Raw genomic sequence first — 26,811 nt, 5'->3', positions numbered from 1 at the left:
CTAATTTCTGCAAACAATGACTTTTGTAAACTAGAAAACATCTTGAAATTGGTTAACTACCGTAAAAGTATTGTTAAGCTCAGATTCTTTTTAAATGTAAAAGTAAAGCTTTTCTATAATTTATTTTCCCATGTTTTCTTTGAAGTCTACTTCTCTTATACTTCAGGAATTTTTTTTTTAGAATACAATTTCATTATCTGCAGCTCTTTGTTTCTTGTGATATTTAAAATAACAGCCATCTCCATTTCATTTTATCTAGTCATTTGTGAAAATAATAACAAAAATGACTTAAACATGTAGAAATCCTTTGTGATTTTCATATTTTATTGAACAATGGCAAGCGTACAACTTTTTTATAATTTAGTTTACAGATAAATGTTGTAAATAAGCAAATTCCTTTTGTATATATGTGATATTTTCATATTTCTGGATGTTGTCTTTGTTAGTAGAAATTTAATATTTATTGCTAACTTATGGATCTATGTACTATAACTATAGATCCAAATACCACAAAACACCCATTAAGCCATACCTCTTGATTCATATTTTTATCTCAGAATCTTTCAAATTAAGCAGTTTATTTACTAAAAATAAATAAGCCAATTATGTCACTAATACTGTTAATTCACCAAATAGGAAATCAGTCTAAAGAGGCTGAGTGATTTTTCTCATAAACATAAAGTTATTAACTGTTACAGCCAAACTACAATGCAATTTTTTGTTATTCTTTTGTTATACAATATTTATGTGTTACATGGATAAAATGTGGTAACATGCATAAATGTACACATTGCTAATTTTTTTCATCATAAGATTTTAATCTCTTATTAGGTGTATATTTTATTGTGTGGCATAAATAACATCTATGAAATTGGCTTTATTTCAGTTTTTATTTGAAACAAGTGATGAATGTTATCTAAATGTTGATTTTGAATATATGCTCATTATTATTTTAAAGATTTTAAAAATATACTCAGGTTATAGAAACTCTGGTATAGATGATGAGTTATGCAAAATACTTTGTAAGTATCTGTGAAGATGATTTTAAATGGTTTCTCATTTGACCTATTGAAATGATATATTATATTAAAATTAAACCGTTTTAATATTCTTGAGGTGAACTATGTGTGGTTATGGTTTATTGTTCTTTTACTTTACCTCTGAGTTTGATTTGCAATAATTTTATTTAAGATTTTGCATCCATATTCGTAAGTTAGTCTGTATTTCAGTATTCTTAATTTGTGCTGTATTTGATAGATTTTATTATCAGGATTATGCTGGGTTTATAAAATGAATTTTGAAGCTTTTCTTCATTTCTTTATTACCTGGAGAATTAATATAGATTTAGATAACTTCTTTTTTGAAATTTTGATAGAACACCTTGGTGAAAAATATGACTTGTTTTTTTTAAATTGTTTATTGTTTTATTTTTTCATGGGCGTTTGTTTTATTTTATCGTGATTAATCGTATCAGGTTATATGTTCTCCTTGAGGTTAATTTATAATTTTTAATGGGCCTAGAGGTAATCATTTATTCAGATTTTCAAATGTAATATAATATGATATAGAATGCTCTTTTGTACTTTTGCTTATGTCTTATTTCTAGTTATATACATATTTTTCACTTTTTAAATTAAATTTTCAAATTGAATTAGAAAAAACATGGCTCTTTGATTTAGTAATTCTAGAATTTTTCAACTTCTAAAATTTAATGTATGCTTCTATAGTTACAATTTTCTTCTTCTTTCTTTAGGTTTATTCTGTTTCTTTTTACTTTCCACTTCCCTGTTTTGAATGCTTCATGTTTTTGTTTTTAAATCTTTCCCTAAAATAAGCTGCATTTCTGATTATACTTTGCAGCAGACCCCCTTGAAAGAATTTTCTATGTTTACCTATTTCTCTCCTTGCATTCCCACTTAGATTATTTCCAGTCAAGCTTTCGCCACCACACTGCACTGCAATCGCTACTAGTGAATCCTGTTTTCTTCCCTACGATCCTCATAAAATCTGATGGGTACATTAGGCAAACTGCTATCTGAATTATTTTAGGTATTTTTGAATGGCACAATACTTAATTTTTATTACTCAAAGTTTAGAATGTACTCATGTGAGCAGAAGAAATTACTGATCTTAAGATCTTACTGTTTAGATGTAGTCACTCTTAATATTTTGTTGTATATAAACAAGTCTTGTAATATATTTTAAAAGGACATTATCATATGCATGCAGTACTCAGTGATATGTTTCTCCTTATATAGAAACTTTTCAAAATCATCTTGTATTTTATACTATAATTTTAATGATTGAGAGTTTCTTAGACCCTTGTTGTTGAACACTTAGGATGTTTTCAGTTTTTAAGTATTATAAACAAAACTGTGATAAATATATCTAAAACTTATAAATATTAACATAACTACTCATTTTAACAAAAATATTGTGATGGAAAAATAATGAAAGCTGAATTGTAGTATGGAATTGGAAGCTCAAGTAAAAATCAAACAACTTATATTTCTGATAAGACTTAAATGATTTGCCTTCATTTTCATATTTTCCAAAATTTTAATAACTTTTTAGTTTGTCTTTTTGTAGCTCACTTTTTTAATGACAATATTTCCATTAATTGAATTTCTTGGCTTTCATTTCATTAATCCTGTTGATATTGGCATTGTTTCTTTTATTCTAAAATAATTTTTGAACATCATTTTAAATGTTAATCAAAACTACATAATGACTCTTGGTGTTTATGTTTTTTTTTAATCTAGAGGGTTTTTCCCCCTCCATATCATTTGTGATTTAATTTACTTATTCCTTAGAATAAAAATTATTTGATTTTTGTCTTAATTGAACATTATCTGTTTTCTGTCTTATGTCTTTATATTTTCTCTATTGCTCCGTTTCTACCTTCTTTTATGTTAAATAGATATTTTCTAGTGTACCAGTTCAACTTCCTTGTTATTTATTTACTGTATATTTGAATTTTTTAGTAGTTGCCCTGAGATTATGAATAATAATTTATAAAAAATATATTTAGGTTAATACTTAATCTCAACAGTATATAAAAACTTTGCTTTTCTGTAGCTCCCTACCTTTTTCCCCAATTATTTGTGCTCTTATACAAATTACATCTTTACACATTGTGTGGCTATCAACAGGAATTTACAATTACTACTTTACATAGTTGTCTTTTAGATCAGGTAAGAAAAAAAGTGTTACAAAATAATACATTTATCTGACTTTTATATTTACCTGTGTAATTACGTTTACCGATTACCTTTATTTCCTCTCGTTTATTCACATCACTAGTTAGTGTTCTTTCTTTCAGCCTGAAGGACCCTTGTTAGTATTTATTGTAGGATAGATCTCCTAGTGACAGATTCTCTCAGTTTTGAATTATCTGGATGTCCTACTATCTCGTTCATTTTTAAATGACAGTTTTGCTTGATATAGGATACTCGATACTTTTTTTTCCTTTACTTTGAATATATTAGCATATACCTTCTGGGCCGCATGGTTTTGGATGGGAAATTGAGTGTTAATCTTATTGAAGATTCCTTGTGTGTGAAATGTTACCTCTCTCTTGCTTTCTCTTCATTGATATTTTCTATCTGGCAAAACATCATCTTTATGCTTTCCTTTAGTTCCTTGGACATTTTCCTTTAGCTCTTTCAACATATTTTAAATAGCTGATTGGACTAATAAATTCAAAGTATAAGCTTCTTCTGGGATAGTGTATGTTGAATGTTTCTTCTATGTGGTCCATTGTGTTTCTTTGCATGCCTCATAATATTTTTGTTGAAAAATGGACATTTTAAATAATCTATTGTGGCAACACTGGAAATAAGATTCTCACTCCTCCCCAGGGTTTGTTCCTCTTGCCTGTTGGAGTTGTTACCTGTTTGTTTAGTGACCTTTGTCAGTGGATTTTGTAAAATCTGCTTTGTCATGTCCAACCACTGAAGTTTCTTCTCAGTTATTTTAGTATCTGCTAGTGATTGGACAATAATCCTTAAAAGTCTGGAAACAATAAGCCTTCCTTTCTTTGTCAGGGGCTTTTGTTTGCTTGTTCATTCCCATTCTCAACACTCATCCAGGCAGTTATCAACTCTGCCTTACTTTTCACTTCAGCTTTCATAGAGCCTCAAGCTCAGCCAGAGATGAGAACTTGAAGAGCTTCGCAGGTATTTTCAGAGCATGTGAACAGCCCTGGGCTTTCACGCATCCCTATGAACTTGCAAGCTCCTAGATTCCCAGAACTGTGCTGGACTTTCACAAAGCCACTATGGACATCTCATTCTCCTCAAAAGTTTTGTTTTTTTCAATTAAAGTTTGTTGGTTAGTTTATCATCTGTCCCAGTCGTTATCTACTGTCTCAGATGGCCACAGAGTTAGTCAGTTGCCTGTGATTTGTAAAATTGTGACAATCAATCATGGCTTGGGAAAAAATTTTGTGGGGGGAGATGTTTTGTACTGGGACAGCTCTGTATCAAGACAAATACCGACATCATTGCAAATGGAGCCATCCAAAAAATCACCAGACAGGTCAAATAATGACAGTTCTATGAGAATTAGGCTTTGAATGCATTCCAGATCAGTTCTGCCTCTTCTGTGGGCTGCCCAACTAATAGTTTTCTCCACAAATGCAGGATGTTCAAGGCTATCATGGACCTGGAAGGGAGGACTAGGACAAGTTAGAACACCACAAAGCTCATACCTCGTACTCAGAGTAGACTGGTTTTCTTGAATAGGTGCTCCCCATTTGCTGCAAGCCTTCCCTTAATTTCCAGAATTCTGAGAAAGTGAATTTTGACTTTTGTTTTGTTGACCAATTTTCTCATTACCTTTATGGAGGAGAGTTTTCAAATGTTCTTAATCCACCTTGTTCACTGATGCCCTTCAAGAAGACTATATTTCAGAATGTTGGGCTTGTATTTCACATTTTTCTCGCCTTTTCTTTCAATTTTGTTTATGGTGTCCTTTGCCATCTTTTGTGAAATATGCCATCAAACACGTCAACAAATACTCTTGGTTTTTTTGGCAATGTGACATTCTTCTTTAGCCCAAGATCATACAAATAAGTTCATATTGATTACTCTGTTGATTAAAGTAAATGATCTCTCTCTCTCATTGAGCTCAGATATTTCTGGGCTCTAGTTTTACCTTCTGTTCTTTATTGCAATGCTGAAAATACTCCTTTAAAATAGTGGTGTTATAAGATATTTTAATATTTGGTAGCAAGTTTCCAATATTATTATTTTTATCTACTTCTTGGCTAGTTTCACACACTTTTTCTTCCATATGAATTTCATTTCATGCAGTTTAAAAGAAAATACTCCTTTTTATTACATCTTATGTTAATATGGGGGTAACTGACAGTATCTTCTGTTAAACCTTTGCATGAAATATTAGTTTTTCTTGATTTAAGCTTTTAAATAAGAATTTGTGTTTGCTGTATTAAAGGTTCTCCCTTTTGTGTTAAATCTATTCCCAAATATATTATATGTTTGACAAAAGTTTTTCAATACTGTCAAAAGATTTTTAACAGATTATTACTCATAGATAAAAACTATTAATTTCCTTATGCCATTTTGCCAAAAATCATTTATTGTAGTTTTAAATAGAATCTTCTGTTTCCCTAGATACTCAATCATAACATCTAAAATTGATGATACATTATCTATTTATATTCAGTATTTTACTAGTAACATTTGGTTTCGTTATGCACATTGCCTTTACCAAAATTTTATAAAACATGGTTAATAACAGTGGTGATGAAAGATAATCTGATCTCATTCTTGACTTTAGTGGGCATGAATTCTGTGTTTTATGACTTATTTTGATATTTTCTGTTGGTTCTTTATATTATATTTGGGATTGTTTTCCTTGTTCTAGTTAAAAATGATGGGAACTAGATAGTGAATTTATCAAATGGCTATTTTGTGTAGTGTTGGCCATATTCATGTTATTTCCTTCTTTAATTTGTTGATGAGAGCAATTATGATTTAATTTTTCTAATTCATATGAATTATTACAATATAACTAAAATATATTCTCTTTTACAATGATTATTTGAATATTGTTAGACTTGATTTGCTATATTTCATTCAGAATCTTGCATCAATTTTCATCACTGAAAACAGCCTATGGTATTATAATATTTTAATCAATATTTATTAAGTTATGATAGTTGCATAATTTGAAAGATAATCTTTCTTACTTTACAAAAAATGGAATTCCCCACAATTTAATTGCATGTGTCTTTTTTTTTAGCTAGATGATTTTAAAAAAACTTTTGATCAACTATTCTGGAAGAAAAAAATTTATGAAATTGAATATACGGATGCACTTAATAATTTTTATTCCACAGTAAGTTGACCTTGCCCTACTTCCCACAGAGGTCCATTCTCTATTCCCAAATATTAACTCATACAACTAAAAGTAACTTCATTGTTATACATTTTTTTTCTTTTTGAGTTACATAAACATATATAAATGATTCTTGTATTCTTTTTTAAAGAAAAGAACGTGGGATGTGGAGCTTTCTAATATCGCAAAAGATTTTTCAGATGTTTCAATAGCATATTCTCAATTGATGGAAGAAAATAGAAGAATTGGGATGGATATTGAAACTATAGTAGGTTATGCCAATGACAGGTAATAGCGCAAATATTATTTTTATTCTAATAGAACATATCTAATATGTTAAATACAGTCAATCAATTCATTTTATGTCCCTGGGATGGTATGGTTATGTTTGTGTTTATCATTAGCTTAGATTTTATTTCTGTATCAAATGTTGCTCTTTAATCACTCTGAATCCCTTTAGAAAAATCAAAATGCTGGAAAAATTATCTTACATGAAGTTTTGAGGAGGAGAAAAATAGCTCAGTGGTGGAGCACATGTTTAGCATGCATGAGGCCCTGGGTTCAATCCCCAACCTCCATTAAGAAAAAAAGTTTTATACTCATTTATGTCATTTCTTTTTAACATATCCTCTTATATGCAAAGATATTTTAAAATTAAAATATGTCTAGTCAAGCTCATGATCTCCTTTGGTCAATCCTCAATTCTTCCCTAAGACTACTAAACGAAATTTCCTAGCTTGGAAACCTGTGAGTTTTCTTGATTTTTCTTTTTGTTTCAACCCTCATATTCAACATATTAACAGGAAATGGTCTATATATCTTTTTAATCTATCTGCTTCACTGCTGCACCAGCATCCTGGTACAAGCTACCATGTCTTTCATGAACTTATGGTGATTTCCAGAGCTGGTTTACCTGCAATAACCATGATCCTTTTCTCATCCATTGTCTACATTGTGGCAGGTGTGTTCTTTTTTCTTTTAATTTTTTTAATATAGTATGATCAGTTTTGCTCCAGACTTCCATTAACTTTATCAGGGTGAAGGGATGAAACCCCTCCTTAACATATCCCACAAGGTCCCTGAATAGGCAGGTATACCCGCCTCTGCAGTTTCCTATCACACCTGGTTTACCCTGATTATTTGGTTTAAATATGGTGGCCTTACTTCAGTTTCTACTACTTGTCACTTTTTTCCCTAGCCCTTATGGTGTTCTTATGCTAATTCCTTTTCTATAGATGTTTTCCCTCTAACTTCTGGCTAGTTAATTACTACTTATCTTTAAGATTGCAGCTTAGGAGTCAATTCTGGGAAGCTTTCATTGACAGCGCAGTTAAATCCAGTTCCTCTGTTTTGTGTATAAAAGGTACACATACTCTTCTTCATATCACTTGTCATATTTGCAATTTAGTGTGTGTGAGTATTTCACTGCTGTGCCTCTTCCTCAACAAAGGGAAAGATCCACAAGGGCAGACGTAAGCCATGACTGACTCTGTTTTCTTCACTGTTGAATCCTCATCAAGCGTAGTTCCTGACACATACTATGCTGTCCATAATTAATTACTGAAAGGAGGGAAGGAAGGAAGAATGGAGAGAGGAATGATGCTGCTGAACAAATTGTTTAGGAAGTTTGATAAAATTTCTTTGTGCTTATTTTATCTTTTGATGACAGAATGAAACCATTTGTAAAATTTATCTGTATGTTAAATACACTTTTTTTAAAGAAAGCAAAACGAACATTGTTTTCTAAAGGATAATCTAAAATTCTAGTTGCTGGTATTACTACATTTTATTTTATTAAGAAAGAGCACCGGAGGAGAAAAAAATTCTGAAGAGTGGGTAAGCTAATGAGGGGACTGCTCTGGAGGAAAGGAAGAGAGTGTGAGAGTTAGCTTTAGGTTATCCTGCGGTAATGAGCAACTACCAAGTTTTAGTGGTGAACAGGTATAAAGGTTGGTTTCTCACTTGCACTGCAGCTTAGCTGTGTCTGCTGTGTGTGAGCTTCATGTTATTTCTACTTCTCAGACCCAAGGTGAAGGATTGCTTCCTTCTAGGACATGTTGCTCTGGTAGCACATGTCCGTTAGTGAGATCTCTCAGTGGTTCTTACAGCTTTCCCAGGACTATGGGAAGTGTTACTTCTGCTCAAGCTCCACTGAACAAAGCAGGTGATATGGCCAAGCCCGATGTCAACAGGGTAGGAAGTCTAATCCTTTTAAAAAGAGAGATAATGAACAATTGGGAATCTATCCCATGCAGTGGGAATGTAGCCCTGGATAGAGAAGGATTTCCAAGGTATGCATTGTGCGTGTTCAGATAACACCTTAAGATGTCACTTATTTAATTTTTCTCTTGGATTTGTACTTGAAGCTGAAAGTTAACAGCAGATTACACAATGCTGAACAGAGAATTAGTGAAATATTTGTAAAATGAAAGAAAAAATAAGAGATATGCTGGCAGGAGTTAGATCTACCACAATATCTGATAGTACAAAATCAAGAAATATAGTTAATGTCCTTTATAGACTCTATCCTCTAACAAAAAAACTTCATTCATTATGAAAACTACAAATATAAGGATAAAAAATATCATTCACTAGAGAAGGAAATCTAAATTCAGCTAAAAAGATATAAACACAAAACCAGAAACTTCTGTAAAGAAAACACCAAATATGATTAAAAATTTTTTTATTATTTATTTTAAAAATATTTTTCCAGCTTTATTAAAGTATAATTAATAAATTAAAATTGCATGTATTTAAGGTATAAAAAATGATGGGTTTTTATTAAGACTTTATTTTTGACGACCAGTTAGGTTCATGGCAAATTTAAGGGAGAGATACTTAGGTTTCCCGTACATCCCTTACCCCCACACATGCATAGAATCTCCCATCATCAACATCTCTCACCAGAGAGGTACATTTGGTACAATTGATGAACCTACACTGAGGCATCATAGTCTCCCAAATCTGTAGTATACATTAGGGCTTACTCTTGGTGTTGTACAGTCTGTGGATTTGGACAAATGTATAATGACATGTACCCACCATAATGGTATGCTACACAGTGTTTTCACTGCCCTAAAATCCTTTGTGGCTTTTTTTCATTCATTCCTGTATCCCCCTGCCCAGATTCTGGCAACCACTGATCTTTTTACTATCTCCATACTTTTGCTTTTTGCAGAATGTCATATAGTTGGAATCATACAGTATGGAGCCATTTCAGATTGGCCTCTTTCACTCACTGATATGCATGTGAGGTTGCTCCATGTGTCTTAATGGCTTGATAGCTCGTTTCTTTTTAGCACTGAATAATATCCCATATCTGGTTGTACTATAGTTTATTTATTCACTCATTTATTGAAGAGCATCTTGGTTACTTCCAAGTTTTGGCAGTTGTAAATAAAAGCTGCTGTAAACATCCATGTGCAAATTTTTGTGTGAAAAAAGTTAATACCAAAGAATGCATGCAATTGCTGGATCTTATAATAAGAATATGTTTAGTTTCATAAGAAACTGCCAGAATGTTTCCAGAGTGTCTGTACCATTTGCTTTCACACCAGCATTGCATGAAAATTCCTGTTAACCCACTTGTTGCCAATATTTGATGTGTCAGTGTTCAGGATTTTGGCCATTCTTTCCTATGTATAGTGGCATCTCATTGTTTTAAATTTGTATTCCCCTGATGACATGTGATGTGGAACATCTTGTCATATGCTTACTTTTCATTGTATATCTTCTTTGATGAGGTGTCTGTTAAGGTCTTTGATCCATTTTTTAAATTGGGTTGTTTGTTCTCTTACTGTTTAGTTTTTAGATTTCTTTGCATGTTTTGGATTATAGCCCTTTGTCAGGTGTGTCTTTTCCAAATGTTTTCTTCCAGGCTGTGGCTTATCTCCTTATTCTCTTGTCATTGTCTTTACAGAGCAGAAGGTTTTAATTTTAAAGAAGTCCAACTCATCAATTATTTCTCTTATGAATTGTGCCTATGATATTGTATCTATAAAGTCATTGCCATCTAGGTTTTCTAGGTTTTTTCCTAGGTTATTTTCTGGAGTTTTGTAGCTTTGTGTGTTACATGTAGGTCTGTTGTTCATTTTGAGTTAATTTTTGTGAAAGTTGTAAGGCCTGTGTCTAGCTTCGTTTTTTTTGTTTTTTTTGTTTTGCATGTAGATGTCCAATTGTTCTAGCACCATTTGTTGAAAAGATGATCTTTGCTCCACTGCATTGTCTTTGCCTCTGTCATCTATCAGTTGATTGTATTTCTGTAGGTCTATTTCTGGGCACTCTATTCTGTTGAAGTGATCTATTTGTCTGTTCTTTTGCTGATACCCCACTATCTTGATCACTGTAGCTTTATAGTAAGTCTTGAAGAAATATATTTTTTAAATTAGTAGATAGAGAGATGTATCAAAGTTTTGAATATGACCCAATAATGAGAAAAAGTCAAATTATAACCAAATAAATTTTTATTGTGATTATAACTGGACTCCTAATGTACTATTATTTTATAATTTAATAAAATGATTATCACCTGAAACTCACCAAAATAATTTTAAGATGATGATTCACAGTGCTAAACAGCTCCATGGTTTATTTAAATATGAAAAATAATATAATTATTAAACTCTGTAGTACTGAGTACTCCTCTGCCTAAGAAGGTAGCATTTATTTGAGTCAAGACCTGAATGAAGACATGTCAGCCTTGAGCTGGTCTGGGGAAGAACATGCCAAGTGGAAGGAGTAGAACGTGCCCGAGCCCTGTGATGGATAAAACGTCTGTGTGTTCTGGAAACAGAATAGGGACCTGTGTTTCTGGAAAGTCGTGTGTGAGTAGGATAATTCAGGGAGACAGACGTGGGCAAGGCAGTCAGGGCTCAAGAGACTGCAAGCCCATTAGGTGGGCTCTGATAAAGGCATATAGATTAGTGCATTTAAACCGTTTAAAGCACCTGATGTTGTAGAAAGATGTGTTGGGTAGCTTAGTGAAGGATAGACTTTGGTGTATATAAGGAAAGCTTTTCTGGTGAGTTAGAAAAATTATAATTATATTGACATAAATCAAGGGTTTTTGCAGTACAGATGGTAATAAATAGCTGATTTTCAGATATATTTTGAAAGGATTGCCAGCAGGATCTTTTGATAGGTGGTATATAAGATGTGAGGAAAAGAAAAATGATCACGCTACTTGCTGAGATAACAAGGGCTAGAAGGTATGAGAGATTTTGCAGTAAATATAAGTATGTGTCTTTGGGCCATAGTAAATTTCAGATTCATGTTAGCTCTTCAAATAGAAATGAGAAGTGAAAATTAGATACATATGTCTGCAGCACAGAGGCAAGGCGGATGCTGGACACACATTTTGAGTCATAAAATTAAATAACAACGGGTCAGGGTGAGATGTCTAAGAGAGAACGTAGACAGAAAAGTAATATTAGAGAACTTACATTTCCTGCAATGTTGATAATAGAGAAGATGAAAGGTCTTTTGCTACAAAACACATATAAATGGAACACAAATAGGACATACATCCTTTAAATGCTGTGTTGTGCTCATGGGAAAGAAAAGGAAGTCTCCAGGGGCCAATGCAAAGAAAGTAAGTGAACAACTCAACTGCAAGCTAAATCTCCAGCTCTGAAAAGATGGATGGAGGAGTGGCCTCGCTGAACTTGGTAAACAGGGAAATTAGGTTTTAGTCTTTCCAAACGTGGAAAGGGGCTATGGATGTTTGCAAGTGAGGGAGCTGGATAAAGTAATGGAATTTAAATGGATAGAGCAGAAAAAAATATACCTACAGGTAAAGGCAGAGACAGAAAACTTGTCTGTTTAAGCCTGGAACCTGGGTAAAGAAACAACACGTGAGACCATGCCCAGTCTGGATCCTTTTCACGCTGGTTTGGTATTTTCATTTACACTGTCTGTGTTGTCTCTGAAGATCTTCACCAAGAACTATCATTTTTAAAAAAGTGGTCCTACTTTGATAAATATTCTCTAGAAGAATAAATAGACTAGTATAGTGGTGGCTACATGTCATGATACATTTGTTAAAGCCCATAGAATGTACAACATCAAGAGTGAACCCCAATGTAAACTATGGAATTTGGTTGATAATATTGTGTCCGTGTTGGCTCATCGATTGTACCACATATGCCACACTGATGAGGGATGTTGAGGGTAGTGGAGTATATATGTGTGGGTGGGAGGGCTATGTGCAAACTCTCTGAATTTTGTGCTCCATTCTGCTGTAAACCTGAAATTGCTCTAAAAAATTAGTCTTAAAATAAATAAATAAATAAACTGAGGACATACGAGATACTCTCAAAGTCAGGCTTGTAAAAAGGAGCTCACAAAATTATAAAACAATAGGGAAAAAAATCCAACATAAATGAGACTTACCAGAAATAACCAGTAGTATATTTAAACCCCCACTAATTTCAAATAATAGAATTATTAGAATAAATCTACCTACGTAAGTTTAAAATGGTTAAAGGGGACAAAAAAACTAATAGAACACTATCAAAACAGTTCAGACAGATTTGAAAAAGGACTGCCCAACGCTTGTCGAAACTGGGTTCATTCTGATTAAAGATTTTATTAATTTAATAGAAAATACATCTGGGAAAAAAGTCAGTGCATTTAAAGACATAGCAAGGAACCAAAATGCAGCACAGAGATAAAGATTAAAATATGCAATCAGTATTAAAAATTATGGAGAGTAGATTGAGAAATAAAGGAGGGCATTGGGAAAGCAATATTCAAAAAGATAATGGCAGCTAACACTCCAAAATTCTTTAAAGTATGAATCTTTAGATTCAGTCATCACAGTAAATCTCAAACAAAATAAATTCAGAAAGAAAACTTTAATTTTACTTATACCAAAACTTAGTCTTATTGGAAGGAAAAATTGAAAACATGACATGTTTTTGTCAAACAAACATATTCTACAGTGACAGTATCTGCAAACAGCTTTCCTGGCTCTTTAAATTCAAGGAGTAAATGATTCTTTCTGTTCAATGCCAACGCCTCTGTTTGTGCCCTTGGTCTTAACCCCTGTTGCCATGTTCAGGACATAGTTTTATTCTTACCACTTCTACTTTTGACATTTTCATTCATTGCTTTTTTCCTGCAGCCAGTATCCATCATTAACCCTCTTTCAAGCCTAAAATGAAAGTGTTGCCTTCACTCTGTTTGTATCTTTGTCTATCACACAGTATTTCCCTTCCATTTTTCATTAAGATTTTCATGTACTTAGCAATGCTTTCTAGATTATTGGCAATATTTGCATGACTATAAGTCATGTTTTGGCACACAGCCATGTGACTTCAAAAACTCCCATGTTACCAAAATTTATCTTACTTAAGTTTAAAAAGAGAACCTCCCTTCCTAAATCCACTGGATAAGTTTTAGTCTATCACATGACTTTTTTTTCTTTATGTGACCCAAGCCTTTGTGTCTGTGCGTTCTCTGATGCTATTTCTTATTGAGGTTCAAAATGCCAGTCTCTTGGTTCTTCCTTTAACTTTCTGAAGCTATTCTTGAATCCTAGAGTGGGCTCATTTATCTCTGTCTTGCATCCTTGATCTACTCCCTAACCCAGGAATTTTACCTACTCTCATTATTTGAACATGTATCATATTTTTACTTTTTGATCTCTAGCCGCATCCTTTATTTCTCCTGATAGTATCATTTTGAATATGTGCCCTCTCCCCCAGCATCACATCTTGACGCTATTATCCATCAAGTAGCCTGTTTCAGGCATTATCCTATATTCCTCTCTACCCTCTTACAGCCAACATCTTACCAACTTCTATTAAATCTTTTAGATGTTTCTCTAGTAGGTGCTTTTCTTTCTGTCTGTTTCAGTTTTCGGTGAAATGAACCAGTTCCCAATTGTCTCTCCTTTTTTTCCACTTTTTAAATTAAAAAAGTATAGACAATTTACAGTGTTGTGTCGATTTCTGGTATACAGCATAAAGTTTCAGTCATACAGATACATATATATTCCTTTTCATATTCTTTTTCATTATATGTTACTACAAGATTCTGAATATAGTTCCCTGTGCTCTACAGTATAAACGTGGTTTATCTATTTTATATATAGTAGTTAGTATCCGCAAATCTCGAACTCCCAATTTATTCCTTCTCACCCCCTTCCTCTCAGCTTATCTCCTTACTTGCAGGCATTATATTTGCCTGTCTGTTGTGCGTCTTGTGTTTTTTCCAATAGATGCTAAGTAAATAACATAATGAGCAAATGAGAACTGAATGTAAACATTTGTTGTCCTTTTTTTTTGCTTCAGTATCTTTGTGCTCCTAGTCTCTCTGCCATATGTTCTGGTATCACGTCTCTCTTTGGTATGTGTTTCTGTTCCAAAGCTATATTAATGGTTATTTATCTTTTTATATTTATATTTTTTCTCTCATTGTCTTTCATCTCATTAAATCACCTAGCACTGTAATGAAGTTCCATGCTGTTATATACTTTTTAAAAAAAACTGTTACATCATTTGTATGAGCTATTTAATGTGTGCAAGTAAAGTATATGTATTATTCTCAATTTATTTAAATTTAATCTTTATAACACCTTGATGGTAGATATTAGTAAGCAAATTTTAGATGAAGAAATTATGTGTGAAACCAAACCTCCAATTACATAGGAGTAATCAGGATTTGAGTGTAAGTCTGTCTGACTCCAAAATTGATGTTCTGCTTCATAACATTGCCTTCCCTCCTCCACAGGCAAGTCGTGGTTCCTATTTCTGACATGTTACAGCGGACTGTGGACACACTTACTGACTACTTCAAAAACTGTCAAAAACTCACTGCGTTATTCAATTTTCCATCTCTGTATTTAGCTATAGCCATTGCTTTTCTCAAAAGAGCTCTGTTATTCTTAGATTCTCCTTTATTTTTTTCTTTTTTATTTGACCATTTACCGGAATCACCTTCCCCTTAGTCCCAGCTTCTTTTTATTTCCTTAAGTCCAACAATAATAGTAAAATAATTGTTAAATCACTGACACTGATAATATCTAGTGAATACCTGTATGAAATTTCCCCCAGTTTGGACTGTTATATCCACTGGAATACCATCTCACCATCTGATGCCATTCCCAAATGTTATACTATTTGAATAAATTACATAGTTAATTCAGTATATGATCTATTGTGCATATATAGTTTATTTTTTAAATGGCAACATTAGATAAACATTAGATGCTGTACTTAGTAGACTTTGTTCAGTACTCTGTGCATACAAATATTTGCAAGACCTTTTGGTGATGATAATGATATATGATTGCTTACCTTGTAGTAGCAGTGTATAATTTAGTAATTTCAAATAAGGCAGTATTCATTTGCAATGGACCCTTTACATACATTTGGGACATTTGACTTGAGCAAATAATTTCACTCGATTGCTTATTCACATGATAGGCAGGCTTCAGCAATCTAAGTCAAGGAAAATGAACTTGCTTAAGATGATTTGAAATTGATTAATTTGGATTTAGTTTGCTGAAGTTAACTGTGTGGTATGAATTTCTATATAGCCATTTTCTTACATTCAAGCTCTGTAAAATATTCTGAATATCTACTTCTAATGCTCTACTGTACCTCAAGCAAGACAATGCCATTGTAACTGCAGTGATCCAAAGATGGGGTTGGTAATCAAGGGAAATGAGCAAAAAAGCTATTGAATACCATAAAGGCAGTGGTATATTCTATGAAATGTGTTTATCAAGAGTTAACAGGATGGTGATTTATTTGTAGAGATAGCAATTAGAATATTATTGAAGTTGTTAAATAGCTTAGAATACTTAGAATGAATCCACAGGGTACTGTGTTTTTCATACTCGTTTAACTATATCTTACCAGCCTATTAATTTGAGTTACTTCACAGGAAAATAGATATAGAATATGTTTTTTTCAGCATTTAACAGCAGACTTTTGAATGGAAAATTTCTTAAATTATTTTGCTTTTACTTTATTTTTAAAAATTTTCAGATATTCAAAGAGAAAATGGGATATGCACCATTCAAAATTAACTTCTTAGCAATGTGTCAGCCTACTTTAGATTTTTTTTAAAGAATTAAAATACTACAAATAAATCACCCTTCCTGTTTCTGTTCTCTCCCTGTTCAGAAGAGATCAAAACCTAAATTTGTTCTGTATTCAATACATGCAAGAACTTGTATTCTTAGTTCTTAGACCTCCGTGTTCCTGACAATCTTGTCTTCCACCTCACACCAGCCACCCTCTCTTAGAGTTTTATCTTACAGCTTGTCATTTCCAGTAACAGAGTCATCTGCTGATCTCAGATTTAAGAATCCACTCCCTGACAACTAGCACCTCTGTTTCCAGCTTATTTACTCTCCTAGGACTGTCACTCCAACAATTATTTGACCCTTTAAGATGACCTGTCTATCTTCCTAACTGCATTTGTGTATCCCACCTTCTTGTCCTTCTTTCCTTTCTTACTGAACCTACTTATATTTGATCAAAATAAGTATTCATTTAAATAACTTTCAAAACCTTATTTTATGACTTGAAAAGCTCTGTCATTGAACTAAACCAGGATCCAAACAACTGATTGTGGCTAAAGTACAACACAGTTTGCTGGTTAATCTCATCGTGGGTGGATCTTGGTTTGATGGGCCGTATGGGTTACCGGATGTGAGGTTTCTATGAAAAAAAGAATGTAAGATTACGCATACAGAATTCCCATAGCCATTCTAATGTCACTTGGCAGAAGATACATTACATTAGAAAAAGAAAATAGTCTTCTTAATAAATTGTGGTTAAAATATCTCATTTTTGTAACCTTTATAAAAACAGATGACCATGTGAAAACACTGTCATGGACATTCAAAGGACCTTATAAGGGCTTGGAGGTCAGTTAGAAGCCCTCATATTTAAGCCTCACTAGCATTGGAATACATTTGCTGCTGAATAGAACCTAAATTCTATGGCTGTATGTCTCAGGTGGCATTCAGCACTGCCAAGAAATTTCTGGACAATTCAGTTTTCTGACCATTGTTTCATAGCTTCTCACTCTCTTCAGTCCTAATACCCACATATCCTCGTTTTAAGTTAATAATATTCTCATATAATTCATAGAGAACACAGATGCAATCAAATGAGAATGACCTCTTTCTCTCACCAGCCCGTTTGCAGCTGTCTTCACGTGTTGTCTTCTTTGTGTTGCTGTATAATAGTGGCAGGTACTTCTGTGTAGGAGTTCTCATTACCCACGCTCTTGCCAAGTGGATGTTGTTCTCTTATACACCCAGGGGCTTTGCACCTACAGTGATCTCCTCTTTCCCATGAATCATTGCTATTTATCTCTATTTTAATAACATATGACATTGCATAATATTGCTCATCTTGGAAAAGAAGCAAACACAAGATAAAACAAGAGCCCTGCATCCCAGCTCTGCCGTTCTGTTTTTTATAGCAAATCCTATTTAAATAAACACTCCTGTTTGCATGAACTCATCCTTCATTTTCTATTCAACCTAGTCAAGTAGGATTTTCTCAAACTATCATATTCTAGGTCCAAAGTCATTTTTTCTCATTAATTTGAAGGTTTCTTTCAGTTTAGTTTTTAAAATATTATGCATACTTAAGGTGTACACCATGATGACTTGATATACATAGTGAAATGATTTCCTCAATCAGGCTAATTAACATCATTCACACAGTTACCTTTTAAGTGTGATGAGACCACCTGAAATAAACTGTCTTAACAAATTTCTAGTATTTAATACAATATTATTTATTATAAATTACAGTAGTTGTGTTGTACATTTGATCTCTAAACTTACTCATCTTTCGTTTAGTTTTGCTTGATAAGACATCTTTGTAGGTAATCTGTTTTTTCTCCCTTTGTAGGTAATCTTAGAATTCTCTCTTCCTATTTCAGAGTTCTGAAATTTCACATTTCCATATCGAGGGGGGTGTGTGTGTTTCTGTGTATGTAATAAATCTAGTTTAACACTAAGTGAGACTTTTCAATTTAATGACCCATGTTGGTTTTCAGTACTGTAAATTCTTCAGGTATAATTTTGTTATATACCTCTTATCTACTATTTAAAATAATTTCAGCTTTACTGAGGTATGATTGACAAAATTGTAATATATTAAAAGTGTGAAATATGATGATTTGACATATGTATACTTTGTGAAATAATTACCACACATCAGTAACCTCACATAGTTAATTTTTTTTTTTCTTTTGTGGTGACTGTGCTTAAGGTCTACACTCTTGGCACATTTCAACCAAGCAATACAGTATTACTATAATCATCATGCTGTACATTAGATCCTCAGAGCTTATTCTTCTTATAACTCAAGAATTGTACCTTTGACCACTGTCTCCCCCATTTCCACCACGTCTCAGCCCTTGGTAAGCACCATTCTACTCTACACCATTCTGTTTCTATAAATTCTTTCTTTCTTTTTTTTTTCGAAATCATGCAGCATTTGTCTTTCTTTGTCTGCTTATTTCACTTGGCACAATGCCCTCTAGATTCATCCATCTTGTTGCAAATAGCAGTATTTCCTTCTTTCTCATGCTTGAATATTTCACTATATATATCTATATATGTAGATACATATATATCTCTCATAACTTCTTTATCTGTTCATCCATTGACCAGACACTAAAGTGGTTTCTGTATCTTGCTATTGTGAATAATGCTGCAGTGAACATGGGAGCGCAGACATCTCTTCAAGAAACTAATTTTTTTTTCAGATATATACCCAGAAGTGGGATTGCTAAATTATATGGTAGTTCTATTTTTTTGAGGAACTTCTAAGCTGTGTTTCATAATGGCTGTACCAGTTTACATTCCCACGAACAATATACAAGTGTTCCCTTTTCTCCACATCCTTATGAGCATTTGCTATCTCTTGTCTTGTTAATAAAAGCCATCCTCACTGGTGAGAAGTGATACCTCATTGTATTTTTGATGTGCATTTCCTTGGTGATTACTAACGTTGAACACCTTTTCATGTACTTGTTAACCATTTTAATGTCTTTTTTGGAAAAAAAAAGTCTATTCAGGCCCTTTCCCCATTTTTAATTGGGTTATTTGTCTTTACCTATTGAGTTATACATGTTGGATTTTAACCCCTTATCACATAAATGGTTTGCAGATATTTTTTTTCCATCCTATAGGTTGCCTTTTCAATTTGTTAATTATTTCTTTTACTATGCAGAAACTTGTTATTTTGATATAGTTCTACTTGTTGATTTTTGCATTTGTTTCCTGTGCTTTTAGTGTCATATGAAAAAAATAATAGCCAACACCAGTGTTGAGGAGATTTTCCTCTACGTTTGCTTCTAGGAGTTATGCAACTTTAGTTTTTCATTTAAGTCTTCAATCCATTTCAAGGTAATTTTTGTGAGTGGTGCAAAATATAAATACAATTTTATTCTTTTGCATGTAACTCTTCAGTTTTCTCTGGATATGCATTTATTGAAGAGATGATCCTTTTGCCATTGTGTGTTGTTGGCATCCTTGTCAAAGATTAATTGACCATATAATACTTAGATGTACTTCTGGGTTCTAGATTATGTACCATTGAGCTATGTTTCTGTTTTTATTCCAGTACCATACTGTTTTGATTACTAATCTTTGTAATATAGTTTGAAATATGGAATATTATACCTCGAATTGTATCCTTATTTGTCAATATTACTTTGGCTATATGAGACCTTTTGTGGTTCCATACCAATTAGGATATTTCTTCCTATACTTGTGAAAAATGTGATTGGAATTTTGACAGAGACTGCATTAAATCTCTCAATCACTTTGTGTAGTATGGACATTTTAACCTTATTAATTATTCTAATCTGTGAACACAGGATATCTTTCCATTTATTTGTCTCCCTAATTTCTTTCATCAATGTATATTCTGTATATACAGAATTTTCACCTCCTTGGTTAAATTTATTCCTGAGTACTTTATTATTTTTGTTGCTGTTGTAAATTAGATTGTCTTCTTTATTTCTTTTTTTCAGGTAGTTCATTGTTAGTTTATAGACATGCAACAGATTTTTATATATTGATTTTGTACCCTGAAAGTTTACTGATTTCATTTAATTATAAGGTTTTGGTGGAGTTTTTTTAAGATTTTCTATATAAGGCCATGTCATCTGCCAACAGAAATTTTTAATTATTCCTTTTTGAATTGCATGCTCTTCACTTCTTTTTCTTCTCTAATTGTTCTGGCTTAAGTTTCCAGTACTATGTTGAATAAAAGTGGTAAGAATGGGCACTCTTGTCTTCTTGCTGATCTTAGAAGAAAAAGCCTGCAGCTTCTCACCATTGAGTATGATGTTAGCTGTGGGATCATCGTATATGGCCCTTATTATGTTGAGGTACATTCCATCTATACCCACCTCATGGAGAGTTTTTATCATAAACGATGTGGAATTTTGAAAATGCTTTTTCTCCATCTGTTGAGATGATCATATGATTTTTATCCTTAATTCTATTAAAATGTTATATTACATTTATTGATTTACATATTTGAACCATCATAACATCTTAGGGGTAAATCCCACTTGATCATGGTGTATGATCCTTTTAATGTGCTATTGAATTCTGATTGCTAGGATTTTTTTTTTTTTGAAGATTTTTGCATCTATATTCATCAGAGATACTGGCCTATAATTTTCTTGTGATGTCTTTGGATTCAGGGTCAAGGTAATGCTGTCCTCATTAAATGAGTTTGGAAATGTTCCCTCCTCTTCAATTTTTTGGATGAGTTTGAGAAAGATTGGTGTTAATTCTTTAAATGTTTGGTAGAATTCACTAGTAAACCATCAGGTCACGAGCTTTTTTCCACTGGGAGTTTTTGATTACAGATACAATTTTCTTACTTATTATTGTTCTGTTCAGATTTTCTGTTTCTTCATGATTCAGTAGATTATGTGTGTCTAGGAATGTATTCATTCTTAGGTTATCCAATTTTTGGCATATAATTTTTCATAATCTTTTGATCCTGTCTCTGTGGTATTAGTTGCAATATGATCCCTTTCATTTCTGATTTTATTTATTTGAGACTTCATTCTTTTTTTCTTAGCTAGTGTAGCTAAAGGTTTATCAAGTTTATATATTTTAAAGAAAAACACCTCTTTCTTTTGGTGATCTTTTTTGTTGTTTTTGGTTTATTTCACTTGGTTCTGCTCTGATTAATGTTATTTCTTTCCTTCTCCTAACTTTGGGCCTAGTTTGTTCTTACTTTGCTAGCTCTTGAGGTTTAAAGTTAGGTGGCTTATTTGAGATCTCTCTTTTTTATTAATGTAGGAATTTATCAGTATAAACTTCCCTCTTAAAACTGTTTTTCCTATATCCCATAAATGTTGGTATGTTTTGTTTTCATTTTCATTTGTTTTAAAATATTTTTTGATTTTCCTTCTGATTTCTTCTTTATCCATTGGTTGAGTTCTTGGTCTTGGGTCTTTTCTTCCCAGTGCCCTAACTTTCCATAAACTTATAACCCCCGTCAGTGAGTTTGCTCTTCCACAAACAAGTACAGCTCACACAAACCCCTGCTATGATGCATTGAACCTTGCCCTCGTAACCTATCTGGTGGAATACCTTAATCCAATTTCTTGCTTATGAACTCCTGCCTTTGCTTCCCAATTCCGTTTCTATTCTACAGATATGATTACCTCATTTGTGAGTGTAGTTATATCTTTTCTGTATTTTCTTTTTATATTGTATGTGTCAATGATATGTACTTGGAACAAATGTGGTACCTAGTCTGTACAGGAAATGAATGATTTGCCATGGAGCCTAGTATTTCTCTTGAGAATCTTACAGTGATATTAATGTCTCACTTTTTTCCTCTATTAACTCTTTTCCCTTAGCTATTGGTTTTCTTTTTGAAAGTTTTGTTTTATTTATTTTTAAAAATTATTTTAATTATTTATTTGTTATTTTAAAAAGTTGTGTTAGCAGGGAGGTATTTAGATTTATTGATTTATTTTTTTAATGGAGATATTGGGGATTGAACCCAGGATCTCATGCATATTAGGCATGCTCTCTACCAGTGAGCTATACACTCCCCTCTGAAAGTTTTATTTAGGATATTAGTTTTCTTTTGTTGAGTTTTGTTTCTCTTTATGGACTGAATTTTTCTTGTATTTGATTATTCTTAGTAGTAATTTTATATAGGATTAGAAAGGATGGGTTGATACAGAAGGAAATGAATGGTCTGAAATCTGACTGTTTGTGCCCCCCAGGCCTTTCTTATTAATATGCTTATTCTCTTGAGATTGAGCACAGCCTGACAATTAGAGGTGGCCATCAGGAGAAGCAGAAATATAAATAATCTTTGGGGACATATTTTCTCTGTTTAAGTTTTGATTAAGTATCTGGTAATTTTGTATTTTTGTTAACATAAACTATGACCTTATTCCTGTTTACTGTTATTAAATATATTTGCCTAAATATATTCTCTTTTAGAATAATCATGTCAATCCTTTTGCTTTATTTTTTACAGTATAAGGAAAAAATCAGAATTTGAGACTGAAATCCAATCTTTGTTGAAAATGAAGGTCAAAAAATGAAGATTTTCTTAAACAACTATACAAGGACACATATAACATTGGTGCTATTTTCCACCTAACTAGATTTAAAACAGAAGAAGTAGAACAGAAAATAACAGAAGTGAGAAGAAAATTCAAGGTTTGTGTTCTTCTTAGATATGAAAAACAGTAATGAGCCTGAATTTTATTGATTTAATATTGATAGATTTTAATTTAAGCCGTATTAGTCTTTTCAAAAAAATAATTCTTTCTGATAAATCAGAAGAAAGTCACTTTTCTTCAGAGGTCCACCCTGAACAGAAGAGAAATCAGGCTCAGTGTAGCTAATCAACACTTGTGTCTACTTCTTGCCATCGCTAGCCTTAAACTACCTGGATCACCGGAAGAGTGATGGTTGGTTCAGTCTCATCCCACATGTCTAACGTAGGATAGTTCCTGTCTCTGATAGGAAGAAGGGATGCTGGGAAGTGCACTTGCACCCTTACCAATGTAAGATAAAGGAACATCTACATTAGATGTGCATGTTATTAGATTCCAGGGCACCAGACAATAGACCGCAGTGCTGCAGAATCAGCTCCTCATAGGCCTCAAATCCATTACTAAGTGAGAGATGCAATGAACAGCCACCCATTTGGCACAGAGACCAGCAAAATCAAATTCATTTTATCGCACTTGGGGGGCCACTTTAACAGGCTACCTCTCTCCAGCACACATCACATACACATTTCGTCCATCACTGGCATTTTTTTTAAAACATTTTTTTTTATTGAGTTATAGTCATTTTATAATGTGTCAGATTCCAGTGTAGAGCACAATTTTTCAGTTATGCATGAACATACACACATTCATTGTCACATTCTCTTTCGCTGTGAGCCACCACAAGATCCTGTATATATTTCCCTGTGCTACACAGTACGATCTTGTTTATCTATTTTTTTTAATCAAGGACTTATGATCATATAAGTATCTGTAAAATATAGAATCTATGTTCTGTGTTCAAGCCCTGTAATAGTACTATCTTCAGCAAAGATTTTCTCTTGTGCTGTTTAAATTTAGGACATGTGGATTGTATGCCAGTAAATGTTCGTGTACTGAGGCAGCCCAGCTGTCCAGTCGATTTGGTGTATTATGCTTGTGTCCCCTCCCATGGGTTGTTCAATGGGATTTTCATGTCTTACATGTGCCAAAATTTGTATGATAAAAATTATGTGTAGTAAAAATTAACCTCTAAATTGTTTTAGAGATATAAGGCATGTGATTATATATATGGTTTAGCATATATAATAATACTATAGTTAAAATTTTATTTAATTTTTCATTTACTTGTGTTTCTCCGTGGCCATCATTTTGTTTTTTTTCATTGTGATAACAATGAATACATCATCCACTGATTTAGCTGCTTACAATGTTTTAATTTTTTTCAATGGACAGGAAACCCTTGGTATCATTCATATGATTTTCCCCATAAGCTGTAACAACCTGCTTTAATTTTCAGACATATTGCTTCACTAATCCGAGGCACTCACTTATTAGGAAGGATGTTGCACTGAATTTTTTTTTTCCAAAATTTTCCTGGTACCCTAACATGCAGTTTGTAGGTGAAGTGCAGATTTGATGTGACTCCACTGTATTTGCTTTGCCAGCTCAAAGTGAAGTGTCCCCCTGACTATATCAAGCAGAAATGAAGAAATTGTTCATTAGGTCCTTTACCTTCTCTATGGTAGCTGAGAGATAACTAGGAGGAAGCAACAGAAGGAAATTACTTCATTTAGGAAATACTCTCCATTGCTAATCATGTTTGTTAATCTTTGAGCTGAACATTTAGAACATTACATTTCTATGATGTAGAGTGGCAATGAATTAAAAATTGATTTCTACATGATCCTTAGATAATTCAGGTTTGTAGTAATTCATATTTGTAGTTTCTGCTTTTGTAATGACCCCACTGGCTTTCATTGACTAATTAATGAAAATTTATATAATTTTCTGAGTCAAGGGCATCATGTTCTTCTTGAAGAAAATTTTGTGTGTTTGTTGATCCTGGCCCGAAATTAGTGCTTAATGTGTGTCTTCCAGAAATTAATTACAGCAATATCACCTCTGAGCTAGATCTGAAAAATGATCTTTTATAGACTTAGAATTTCTGAATTATGTTTTTTTCCCAATCCATGTGTAAAATGCCCAGTAAGTTACAGGCAGGCTTAAACTAGAAGCAGTCCTGAACAATCAAGATATCTAGCAGTTTCTGGCATTTTGTAGCTATTACAGATGATTTGTCCCAATTTTTCCATACGTTCAATCTCAAATACCGATCTATTCAGAAAAGACATGATTAGCCAAGTCCCAGGATAAAATTAGTCAATAGTGATGGGCAATAAATCAATAAAAGGGTAGTATGTATTCAATTATGGTGTGAACAGAAACCAACCAATGTTGTATGAAGAATGTGATATAGTAACAAAAAAATCTGAAAGCTTTCATCAGATGTTAAGTATTTCCCAACACTTCAGTAGAAGACTTCTGTACAAGCTGCAGGATTTTTTTTGGCTTGGATATATTGGAATTTTGGTGGAAAAGTAAAATACCAAGACACTCTGATTCTAAGTTAAAATAATGGTATAGAGATAAGTGGAAACAATAGAAAAGAAGCAAGGTAGTAGAAAGGAAGACAGAGTTTTCTGCAGGCCTGTTATACGCTGGACCCCTTATATACGTTAGTAATACTGTGTGGTTGTCATTAATACACTCATTCTGGGGGAAGTGGTTTGCCCAAAGTAGCATAGCTTTTAGGTAGCTTTGGAGATAAGGTATTCTGATTCTGGACTTGGAATAAACTAGTCAGTCAGACACTCACTACACATTTACTCTGACCAAAAGATTCAGTCAGACTCAAAGATTCAAAATAACCATATTAGGGATAATTTTCAAGACTTTGTTTTTTAGGGCAATATTAAGGTAACAGAAAATTGAGGGGATGGACAGAGATTTCCCATATCTTCCTGCTTTCCCACATGCATAGCCTTACCCGTTACCAACATCCCCACCGGAGTGGTGCATTTGGTAAAACTGATGAACCTACATGGACACATTGTAATCACCCACCTTATGTCTTCATTTTCATTTAGTTCAAAATCGTTTTAAATTTCTCTTGAGATTTATTTCTTGACCATGTATTATTTTGAGATACACTTAGTCTCTACGTATTGTAGAATCTCCCAGTTATCTTTCTGTTATTGATTTCTAGTTTAATTCCATTGTGGTCTGACTGCAGACATTGTATGATTTTTTTTTTAATTTGTCTTGATGTTTAAGGGTCATTTTTAATGCTAGAAAAAGGCAATGTTTTATGTCCTTAGAATGTTCTAGGCCACAGTAATATGGTCTATAATTTTATAGTTTAACAGTTTGTAACTTTGCTTGAGTTGTTTTTCGAATAGTTTAACCAACCCCTAACTCTGTTTTAGAGAAAAATTTTGGCCCTCCCTTCAAACACTATTTGCTTATCTCTGCGACGAAGTTCGTATGTCTTTCATCTGAGTAAAGTAAAAGTCAGAATCCTCTAAAAAGCTTTCGTGGAGGACATAGTTTCTACCACTCCAGGCTTACTTAGAGGAAGACTGTTTCAGTTAACAGAATAAAACAGCTTCAAGAAGGCAAGATTTGATTTGGGCACTGTATAGCTTCTATCACAATTCCAAGTGAGACTGATTGTATTTTTAAAATGGTTATAAAAGGGGCGTTCTAGTAATTTATTCACTTTGATTCTTGAGGATTTATGCCTACTAAGTTAAATCTAGAGGATATTACTAATAGTCTATATTCAGTTATAAGTTGTTATTCCATCCTTGGCTTTTAACAAAAGTTAGTACAAGTCGTGGCCAAAATTGACCTTTG

General features: G+C 33.0%; 1 protein-coding gene across 1 annotated transcript in view; it reads left to right on the top strand.

Moving 5' to 3' along the window:
• CCDC178 (coiled-coil domain containing 178) overlaps window positions 1-26,811 on the top strand; it is a 280,794-nt gene that overhangs the window by 61,557 nt on the left and 192,426 nt on the right. Inside the window, 4 exon segments of the mRNA XM_032467208.1 lie at window positions 6,268-6,363; window positions 6,515-6,651; window positions 22,872-22,929; window positions 22,931-23,056. Of these exon segments, the coding sequence (XP_032323099.1) occupies window positions 6,268-6,363; window positions 6,515-6,651; window positions 22,872-22,929; window positions 22,931-23,056 (417 nt within the window).

This window comes from Camelus ferus, chromosome 24 (genome assembly GCF_009834535.1).
Source record: "Camelus ferus isolate YT-003-E chromosome 24, BCGSAC_Cfer_1.0, whole genome shotgun sequence".
Taxonomy (NCBI): domain Eukaryota; kingdom Metazoa; phylum Chordata; class Mammalia; order Artiodactyla; family Camelidae; genus Camelus; species Camelus ferus.
This window is presented reverse-complemented; position numbering and strand designations above follow the sequence as displayed.